Source organism: Macrosteles quadrilineatus, unplaced genomic scaffold, assembly GCF_028750875.1.
Source record: "Macrosteles quadrilineatus isolate MER2022 unplaced genomic scaffold, UCM_ALF_1.0 Scaffold_10__1_contigs__length_6754688, whole genome shotgun sequence".
Lineage (NCBI taxonomy): Eukaryota > Metazoa > Arthropoda > Insecta > Hemiptera > Cicadellidae > Macrosteles > Macrosteles quadrilineatus.
In genome coordinates this window covers 5,190,603-5,202,019 of record NW_026542603.1, presented here as the reverse complement: position 1 = coordinate 5,202,019, position 11,417 = coordinate 5,190,603, and the positions used below count along the sequence as shown (strand labels likewise).

Genomic DNA, 11,417 nt, shown 5'->3' with positions numbered 1-11,417 from the left:
GGATGTATATAAGACCTTTGCCTGGTGTATACAATGAATATATGTCATTGACAGAATAATTGGAGAAATTTAAAAACTAACACAAAATGTTCCAATTTTCAAATAGCTCTGGAGCCTAAACGGTTAATCGGAGATTACCACATTAGGGGTGCATTTTGTAGCAAATTTCGTGTACTTTAATTTTTATAACATAGACTAATAACAAAAAGTTGATAGTTTTTGAGTTATAAGCTAAATATTACAAAAAATACAATTTTTTCCATATTTTTCTCATTTTTGTCAATGTTGCGTCAAGAATTTTTGTTGGCAAACCTCAGATTCGGATTCAGCACCCCAAAATACATAAGAAATGGAAAAAATCAAAACTACCCCAAAACTTCCTCGCTATGAGTAAATTTAAATACAAATTTACTGGATTAAACACCATCATGTTCTGTTGCAACTCCTGATGTCTTTAATATAGAGTAATTACTAAAGGTCATAAATAATTTTTTTTAATGACACCATTGTATTTTCTTAATGAAACTACAAATAAAGAATATTTTGATTTGATTTGATTTAGAGGACTTATGCTGTTCCACAGTGTTGAAATAAATATCATATACGAGAAATAATCAAATTTATGATTTTTGATTGAGTAATACAGTATCTTGAACTTAACTGATTTAAACAACCAACAGCTCAAATTAGAGCCTATAATTTACTGATAGTTTTGAGTCTAAAACATCTAAAAAAACATAAGCAGTACTAACTGGAGCTATTGATTTTTAATCATACAATTCCCTTATAAATACAATTATTTTTATGTGGCTTGTTCACCTTGCGTTTGCTTGAAACTAGTCTGATTTGAATAAATAATAGCTGAAATGAAAACCGGTAATTCACTGAAGGTTCTTAGACCAAAATCTGGTGAAATACATCTTAAATTGAAAAAAGAATTCAAGAATAAATCAAATTAGATTTATGTTTTTTGGTCGAGTGATGCAGTAGATAAATATATGCCGATGCTTGATGTGAAATCTATGCGTGCATACCTTCAATTTCAGACCTCAATCATAAAAATCTGTCGGGTAGAAAAGCCAAACAAACTCGGTAAAGAAAAACCAAATTTAACTCCCATAAGAAATACATGGGGGAGCAAATTTTGTTTACGTTTTAAGACGAGTGGGACTGTAAATATATGCAGATGCTTGATGTGAAATCTGACAGGCATAGACATATTTATTTAATTAATTTACACAAAACGTTCTTTATATAGTACAATTCATACATAAGAACAGGTGTTTTCGTTTTGTCATATTGAGCATTTACTAAAAATAAAATAAAATGAGTAGTTGATATAATTAAAATAAACTCAATAGTACAAGTAGGATATAATGAATTTTTGACTACACAATAGGATTCTACAAATATTCTCCCAGTGAATAGTATGCTTTATAAATTATTTTATCTTTTATTTGGTTTTTGAATTGAGTAACATTTAAATTTTATAGATACAAGGGTAACTCTATTTCCAATCCTAGTCTCATATATTGAGGGCTGTTCCTAATGCGGTAATCTGAAGTTATAATTTATTCCTTGTATTGTAATTATTAATGTGTAAAGTTATATTTATCTGACAAACTCTCTTTGGTGTTATGGACCCAATTTAGAATTTCATTTATGTATAATCCGAAAATGGTGTGAATTCTAAGATTTCTAAAACAAGTTTTCACTCCTTAACTTAGTTAAGATTCTAAAGATTTTTTTGTAAAGTTAGTGGGGATTTGACCTCCAGTATGACTACATACCTTAATATGGATTAAATGTATCCATAATAAACTGAGATACATGTAGCCTGGGTTACACAATTTATAAATTAAAGAAATGAGCGTCTAGTAATACACCAAAAAATGAATGAGATTTTACTAGGCCTATATTTGGAATTTTATAAAAAATTACACTGTTTTTCAAAGAGTTTGGTCAATATTTATTTTTAAGCCATTGTCTGAAAACCAATTTTTCATATAGTCTAAACTCCAAAGTGTTTTCCATTGAAGTAAGTTATTTACTGAGTTCTCTCTTATGATTGCTGTTGTATCATCAGCAAATAATATTAAATCTCTGCCAATAGCTTTTGGGAGGTCATTTAATAAATACCAGGAAACAATAGAGGACCCAATATTGACCCTTGAGGTACACCATAATTGGATGAATTCTAGTTTGACATATGTTTTACACAATTGTTTGTCACTATTGTTCTATAATTTCTATTCTGCAAATCAGAGTCCAATAGAGAAAAACAATTTCACTTTATACCATAGTCTTTAAAAGCAACATTGAATGATCCAGAAAATCAAAGACTTTGGACAGAAAACACTAGCAGTTGTTTCAGACCCGCCCAAAGCCTCTGTAACATCATAAATAAATTCAATCAGTGTTAGTGCTGTATGTCTTTCTAAAACAAAACTGTTTTCCATCAAACAAATCATTGCTATTAAAATTTGGGCGTGCATAAATATTTATTAAATTTGAGACTTCAATCATGAAAATCGGTCAGGTAGAAGAACCAAACAAACTCGGAAAAGAAAAACAAAGTCTTTTAAAATATAAGATAACTTTTTAAATAAAATAATTAGCATACTCAACACCCTATCCTGCGTATGCCTTCCCCAAAGCTCTGTACTATTTTAAGTATTTTGGCATCAAAATCTAAATCTTAGAACAAAAAAATTAAGGGCAAAAAAGTTTGTATATGTTGTTTGATATTTTGTTGATATATATTTTTTAAGTATAAGGGAAATCCTGTGTTGTAAATTATTTGTATTGATTAATTGTGGACTTTAGAAATTATAAATTATGTACATTTAATTTTGGATTTTATTGTGTAATCAGCACTTGTAAAAAAATTCATGTTGAACGTTTTTATGGTAATAAAATTAAAGTAGTTAAAAAAAAATACCTTACTTAATCTCACTTTTACTTGTTTTTTATGTTAAATTCTAAAGAGTGGAGGGTTTTTCAATAACGAATAGGCCTACTGTGTAACTAAATTTATTAAATTAAATCACAGCCTGAACAAAAAATGCAACAACTGAGTCAAGAAGCGTTGGCTCTCTTCATCAGTTCAATTTGTTGATTGACAATAATCATGTGTTTCTCTGAGTGATATGTCTTGAACACCTGACCTAACACCACAGAAGTGTCAACATCGTTCAGCCACAGGTTGGCGCTTGAAAAGTTGTCTAGGATACTGAGGAACGCTGTGAAAAGAAAGGAATGTTATTTGTGTACCCAGTATTGATAAATATTTAACCTCAATGACTGCTTGAGTTCTTAATTTATGTTCTGGACCTATAGGTATGTGTTTTGCCGCATGGTGCTGCATTCTCAAGGTCTTCTTACACCAAACCTACTAAAGAAATATGTAATAAATTGTCTTTACAAAGCATGTGCGCTTATACTAATTGTGACAATATAGGTGTAATTGTGACAAAAAATGTACATTTCTACAAGATCAATTCAACTCAGGCAACCATTAAGGTAATTGATAAATATTGAAATAAAAATGGACTTATCTAAAAAGAAGCCATTAACCAGGAGACTCTTATGGGTTAGTGACCTTAACAAATTGGTTTCGTAAACAAAGGAGTGACTTCTAGAGTAAAATTTGGTACCAAATTATTAGATATAGAATCCCTGAGTTCATTAAAAATGAGTATAATAAGTCAAAATATACAATTTTTCTACCCCTACATGGAAATGATCACATTGCCACGCCAGTAAACACTACACACAATAGCTCATTACAGCTTTATTAATTCCCGCTAGGCGCTAACTAAATCAGCTGATTTCGTGCCTTTCAATAAAATAACTTACTAACATCTGGTAATGCACCTATGAAAGTGCTTGGTTGTTCCAGTTATTAAACTACACAAAACCAGTCAAATAGTTAATTATTCATGGTTTTGTATGCTAGTATAGTTTTCATGTCTAATAGTAGGCCTAACGGTCTAGTTATATACAAAACGACAGAAAAAGCAAACATAAACTACATGTAATTTTATATACAACTAAAAAGTTGATCTGTGTGTTATGATAAGTTAATTATGGTGGTAGGTGAAATCTTGTATGTATTACGAGCAGTCATTGGCACTCTCTAAATGTATGGTTGCACTTAGTGGAAGCTTTGTGCACCCATCTACAGTTCTCAAGCGGCAATCACGTATGAGCCCAACCAAGCTCATATTTTTCCAAAGTTTTCCAGCCTTGAAATTTTTCAAGCTTTATTTTTATTAACTGCAATACCAGGCATGAAGATTTAAAATTCAAAGCAGTTGTATACAAAAATATCAATATCAGTTTGATAAAATAATGGTGCTATTTCATTACTTACCTAATAAGACTTTGGGGTTGTACAGTCCAAGTTGAACAGTTGGATTGGTCATCAAAGCCTTGTACATTGGGCCGTCCTTGTCTAGACCAGGAGATGTAGCAGCAATGCTGTCCTCTCTCTCACCACACAACCACTGACACTACAACATAGGGGTTGTGCTCTCTGTTAAACTTTGCTTAAAAAATATTAAGAGTTAGGCATACAACATATGAAAAATAAATGGTATCAGCATGAGCACATAGGTACTTCCTCCCATTAGCTTGTTAAAAACGTTTATAACAGGTAAGCAGTGATAGTAACAAATATGATAATGTTATGGGTAAAATCACAAAAATTGCTTTAAATTTTGATCTCTTTAACTTTTTCAGCATAGGGGGTTGTGCCATTTTCTTTAGAGCTAAAAGGACTAGCCTATAACGTACTCAATTTTACCTAAAATTGTTCAAGCCGTTTTTGTGAAAGTCCAACTTTCCGTTATTTTATGGGAAAATCACCGATAAAATAACAACAAAAAATGCCCCGAGATACCAACAAGATGAACAAACCAAATTTGGCCAAAATCGGACCATAGGTATTATCTGTAGCTCTATTTACATATCGACACTTACAGATATAACTTCCAAAACAACACATATTTTTCTTACAATCTCAAATTAAAAAATGTTCTAAAAAACAAGACTTTCTTCATATACTCTGAATAGGGGGAGAAAGTAAAAACCAGCTATGCAGTAGAGTTTTGTTGATGCGATGTTCAGTTATCCAATCGTCACTGTAAAATAGCATTATACGTGCATCAAAGTAACAATTCCTATTGCATACAATACAGTTTGTCAAACTCACCTATCCATGTTCTTGTCTTAGTCGCAGTACAAACAGAGACCAGAGGCTGAATGTGGATGGGTATTGCTTCATCTTAAATTTACAATTACAGCAATATCGTTTCTGTAAGTTGTTATAACTTTTAATTGGAAAAATCTTTGTCATATCAATGGACGATTAATTTATAGGTTAGATAATAGAGGAACTTTATTACAGGGTGTCTGCTACATTCTGGATAAAAAATTCATGGACAATTCCCGTACATTTAAGGACACTTTGCCGTAACCTTTGTCGGTGTCATTAGGCCTACCGGATAATTTTCCTGATTTGTCAAACTGTTAATCTTGTTATTCACTGTAGTTACCAGAGAGAAAAGTAAACAATAATAGATAAGAGTTAAAAATTTCAAAATAGAAATTTATTGAAAGTAACCAAACATAGGCCTACCTATACTTTAGGTAAAGCTTTTATAGTGTAACAGAGAAATGCAATCATTGTCTCCTGCGATAGCGACAAATATCTCCATCGGTCACGTAAACTTCATGCAGTAACATAGCTTATCCGATCCAGGACGATTAATTTGGCATGATTTGCCCTGGCACAACGTTAGGTTCTCGACTACTTTTGAAAAAAAATTTTTAATGCATACTGTTACTCAATTCTTAGTACAAAATCAAGGTATGGTTAGCGGCTATTAATAAGCAATAAGCACAGAGTAAGATTATTGTATTTTCATTTGCAAAGTTAATATCGACACATAGCAATCATTAGTTGTTTATCTTAGACTCAATTACATTTTCTTAATATATTTTACAGCTCTTTCAAGAATCAAAATACCCAGGCCTGGACCTAATTATTTAGGAGGGCCTATATAAACTGAGTAACAAATAATGAGGTTATAATAGCAGCTAAGTCACTATCATCATTCTAGTTCATAAGATTTAGATTGCTTAAAGCATACAACTCAATAAATAAATATATGGGAAACAAAACCTGAATAGCCAACAATATAAGACAAAGATACAGAAAATGCAATGACATAATTTGAAACCAAGCAGGCCTACATAGTGATAAAATATTAATGCAAACAACAATGCTTGTGGTTTTGTCAATTGAAAGATAAAATGTCCATAAAAAAGGAGTAAACTTACAAAATAAGACTGTAGATTATTTACATGTTTAATATAAAACCATAAACAGTCAAATTGAATCTTCAAGTCGAAAGTACAAGTAAGAAGTGGAATTTAACACATTATAAAGCTATTATTTTCAAGATAAAATAGGTTTGGGATCTAATAATAATTTTACCCTAGTAATAAAAAAAGAAGTTGTAAAGGAATAAAAGTGATACAACTTTTATGAGTTAGCTGCTGAGTCAACAGTTCTTGGAAGTACTTGACTTGACACTTGATTGTCGTGATAAAATATTAATGGGTTTGAGATTGCTAATGGGATTTTTATTGCATAATTACTCTAGTAATAAATTATGAAAATGTAAACAAACATCTGATAAACCTTTTATGTGCTCCTAACCAACTAGCGATCAATAAAATTATGGCCCATTAAAAATTTAAGGACATAGTCTGGAATTTAAGGACAATTCCTGTACATTTCATGGCCAGTAAAGATTTAAGTACAATTCCCGGTTTTCCCGGATTTCCCGGTTGGTAGACACCCTGTATTAATTTAATGATTTTTAACAAGTTTGACAATGTTTATTCATCTTCCAATTCCAACCATGTTGCTTGTACGTCCTCGCTGCAGCTGGATTAGAATTTAGAATCAAGAGTATATAATTAAAATCAATAATTAAAAAAAAAAAACATGTTTACTTACAGCAGCCACCTGGTTGTTGTTGGTAGCCCTGAGTGCCTCTATCACATCGTCCTGGCTAAACCCCATAGCAGTGAGTGCTTCTACCGCTCTACTGTTGGGCTCAAAGTGGCGTCGCTGGAAGTCCAACATGTTACGCAACAATCGCTCTATGATAGCCACCGGGTTATCACTCTCTTCTTCCGGGTCCAGCTTGGAGTTGTCTTCGTCCGGAATGTCCTTCACTCGGTGGCTGTTCTCCAGCAGCCACTCCATCGCTTCCACTTGACGGTTCCTTGAACAAAGAAGATTCGGATTAAGGTTGTCGTAAGAACTGTTTTAAAACCAAAACATTCATCACCAATACATATGAAATTTAATGGGTGTATTTTGATTATCACCTAGCCCCCATGGATTTTTAATTGATTTCATTAAACCAATGTCTTTCATCATGTCCAACATTTTAAACAATCCATTGAAAAATTCTTGGGACTACACATGCAGTAAAGATGCCACAGATACGTACCACTACACATGGTTTGCAAGTACCAGACCTGCCCGGGTTGAAATTTGTACCATTGATCGCACTGCTATCTCTTTGTTGGACAGATATAACACCTCATTGATAATTCCTAATAGTCCATGTCGCTAACAAAAGAGGGTTTGGGACATTGTGACTGAGTGGGACCCTAGCTACGCCACAAATATGAGGATAATAATCCGTTATTAATCACTAACCTACTGTAAAATGTGTACGATTTTTATCATATAATTTTTAATGAATAGTTTCTTATAGCTTAAAAAAAACAAAAAAAATAATATACCTACCTTTTTAAACGCAAGGCATATCTCGCTTGAACCTCAGTGAATCCCAGATCCACTAAATATTTGATTGCGTTCTCATCTATTTCTTTCTTATATTTGGCGTCAATTCTAGCAGCTATGCCAGAAAATATGACTTTAGCATCAGGTGTTTGAGCTAAAATTTTAGCTGAAGCTTCTACTAATGAATACAATACCTTTCGGATTTCAACCTGAAACTGGAAAATTTCAAAATCAAATAAGATTATGTTTTTGTGGTGATTTATTCTGATTTAAAAAACATTACCTTGAGCAGTGTAGCAGGCAGAGATACCTTTATGAATTGGTAGTTTTAGATTCAAATTACTCAAGAAATCTCTTGAGAGGGATTAAAAATCCCTCCCTGAACTTGATATCGAGTCAAGATCTTCCCTAGAATCAATTATATTAAACTAAAATTAATTGGTGAAATGACCGTTTCAGAATTGTTGCATCAGAAGCAGAAGATTTAGCGGCTTTTTCAGAGTTGATACTGCCAGTTTGTCTACATCTTCAATTTTTTCCCTAGTGCTTAATAACACTTAAGAATTACACTGAGTAAACAACTTAACATTTTGAAAATTTTAACTAGGCCTACACCTTAGTCCACAATGTACCAAATTTGTACATTTGAACATCTTTCAACTTCTAAGAAATTCTACTGCATACCTATACAATACCAATACCTCTTAGAGATTAGTCAAGCAGCGAGGTGCAATTATCAACTAAAAAATTCAAAGACAATACGTACACTGTCCTGACACTCCAAAGCAGGTACAACTTGAATTGTATTCTTTTTTGGAAGATTGGCAGTGGCTGCAAATATGTCTTGTACTGTTGGACCTTTGATATCATGTATTGTTAACTTGGCTGAGACTGATGAACCTATAGATATTCTTTCCGTCAGCAATATTTCATCTAAAACAGATCAACGATCAATTAGACTGATTCTGAATGCAATCTCTTGTAAATTTATTAAATATGATAGCCTATGTATTTGCCTTGCGAAACAAAGCTACACAAAGCATCTTACTCCATTGTAGAAAACGAGAAGTTAATTTTCCTTCAAGCATGTACATGCAATCGGCACATTAATTGGTGCTACCAATGTAAGAAATAAATTAAATGTAGGTCTTGAGGTTAAGGAGTTGTAGTAGGGTGTCTACCAATAGATCAAACTACAGTAGGCCTAAATTGCAGTGATTTTAAGGCGTGGGGGGGGGGGGGGACGATTTTGAAACCCACAATCTTTAGTACCAATAAGACAATACTTGAACAGTATACAGTGACTTACACATGAGATAGTCGGGAATATAATATTTTGCGTACGGTACCTAAAATAATATAAATAATGTGCCATAATGATTTAGAGCTGGTTGCCTGCTGCCAAAATAAGCTCGCTCTATAATTCTACACTACGGCCTAGCCTAAAAATTTAATTGTTGCCCGTAGCAAGGCAAAACAAAAGGCATGTTTCTGAAACTTTATTTTAGTTAGGCCCGATTTTTGTGTGACTTTTGAGATCTTAAAATGAAAATATGTTACTTCTCAGTGACTTCCTGCACCCCCTAGTAAAATCAGCGACTTTTCGGGGACGTCCGTACACACCCTATGTAGGCTACTGATAAATAACCCCTAGGCCCTATTTAGATGAAACACACAATTTTCATAGATGTAGGTACCAGTAATTAGAGAACATTTGACAAATTTAGAAAAAAATTTAACCTCTCATACCGTATGTTGGTTTTAAGTTAGGGGCCTGCTGATACGTTATGAGTTAACCTATGCAATTAAAGATTGCCAGAATTACCATTAGACCGATTAGGTCACAGCCTCTTGAACAATAATAGGCTACTTAATATTTTTATAACAAAAATGTAATTTTAATTTTATAAAATTAATAGGCCTAATTTGCCACGGTCATGGGTGACGATGATGATTGTACCCATGATTGCAGGAGATGTTCACGAGTTTGCCCCCATAGAGGGGATGTTCTACCTGATTGGCGGGGGCCAATCTGGTTAATTTGAACTAGGGCCTAGTTTAGGCATTCCTAACCCTGGGGTTTTGTTTTCGTAGAGGTACGCGTCCAGTAACCGGACGTGGATTAGGCGTCCGGCAGTGACGTCACCGGGTTGTGGGGGCCCGTAACACCATTACCGCAATGATAAGAAGTGCAGCCATCAGTGTTCGTGGTGTAGTGGATAGAGTACTTGGCTGATGTACAATAGTTATCCAGATCGAATCCCATCGGTGACACTAAGTTTAACTTTTGTCAAAGATTTTGCTTAGAATGCCATTTCTTCTTAACTCTAATCTCTTAATATTTTGTTAAACTTAGACTTTGAGGCATTTATAATTTTATTTTATGAACACAATTTAACCTTCATTCGATTTTTCCATTATCAGCAAGTTTGGTTAGTTAGGTTAGGATACAACATAATAACTGCCGGACGCCTCCGGCTGTCCGGTTACCAGACGTGTATCCCCTGTGTTTTGTTTTCCCAACACAACTTTAGACCATCAATATACCGGTAACACAATCAATGCCTGTGACATACAACCAAATCTCATCTGGAGTCTTAGGCCTACTAAGGTACCGATAGGCTACTTTAAAAATTGAAATAATTTGCATAGGCCTAGTTCTTACCATAGTTTGTAAGCCCTTCATCCACTATTGAACACTGGAGGTTCAAAACCTTTTTCTTTGAGACTGATATGAACTTGAACTTTGAAGTTGATTCTTCTTCACCCAATAAACTTGCTAGATCTAAGAAATGGCCTAATGCCATTTTTAGTAGATCAGAGAGCATTTTATTGTGGTCAATATTAACAACCCATATTTCACCCAAATATATTATGTGCAACGTTATTCTATTTGTGTCTGTAACGTCCATATTTAACGGGGGAGTCGGCGAGCTAAGATTACCAGAGTCTGGATTAGAATCATTTCTGTCAGAGCCAACCACTGATGTACGACGAGTTGCTTGTCTAGATTCACTAAGACGTTTATAGATTTTATCACGTAACCAACCCAGCATCAAAAACTTTAATTTATAAATAATACTTTTTAAGTGATGAAAATTGTTACATTGCAATATTTACCACAAAATTAAAAAAATTAGCGATCAGAAACAATGCAGTATTCAGAATATCAACAAAACATTGCACTGGTTACAGAAGACTAGGGAGAGTGCAGACGACAATTTTAAAATGACAGATGTGTGATCACCAACACCAATCAGAATTGTCGAGGAAAGTAGGTAGCTATTGCACAAGACATAGAGATATTCACTAGAACTCTTTACCGTACTATGTAAAGTGTGGTTATTAATAATACTAAATCCCAAAGTAATAATTTTTATTCGTTTGTACGCTATTTATTTATATTTTTGACACTGTTCATAGGGGAACAGTACCATGTAAACTTCCATGGACGACATTTTGGATTCTTTAGACTTTAAAGGCCCCCCGTGCAATTCCCACTAGTAGAATTTGGTAGAATTGGCAACGTCGCAAGTGGTGTTGTTCAGCGACAGACGTCCCATAAGATAACATGGCAGACAGGTGA

At 33.6% G+C, this 11,417-nt stretch overlaps 1 protein-coding gene across 1 annotated transcript; it reads right to left on the bottom strand.

Annotated features, from left to right (window-relative positions):
- Positions 1–3,017: 3,017 nt before the first annotated feature.
- On the bottom strand, positions 3,018–11,024 carry LOC129004667 (ubiquitin-associated domain-containing protein 1-like). The gene is made up of 6 exons (XM_054433223.1): positions 10,497–11,024; positions 8,598–8,764; positions 7,835–8,046; positions 7,031–7,301; positions 4,376–4,514; positions 3,018–3,242 (listed from the first exon to the last, which is right to left on the bottom strand). The coding sequence occupies exons 1-6, from the start codon at positions 10,885–10,887 to the stop codon at positions 3,079–3,081; spliced, it is 1,344 nt and encodes a 447-aa protein (XP_054289198.1). The 5' UTR covers positions 10,888–11,024; the 3' UTR covers positions 3,018–3,078.
- Between the last annotated feature and the right edge of the window lie 393 nt (positions 11,025–11,417).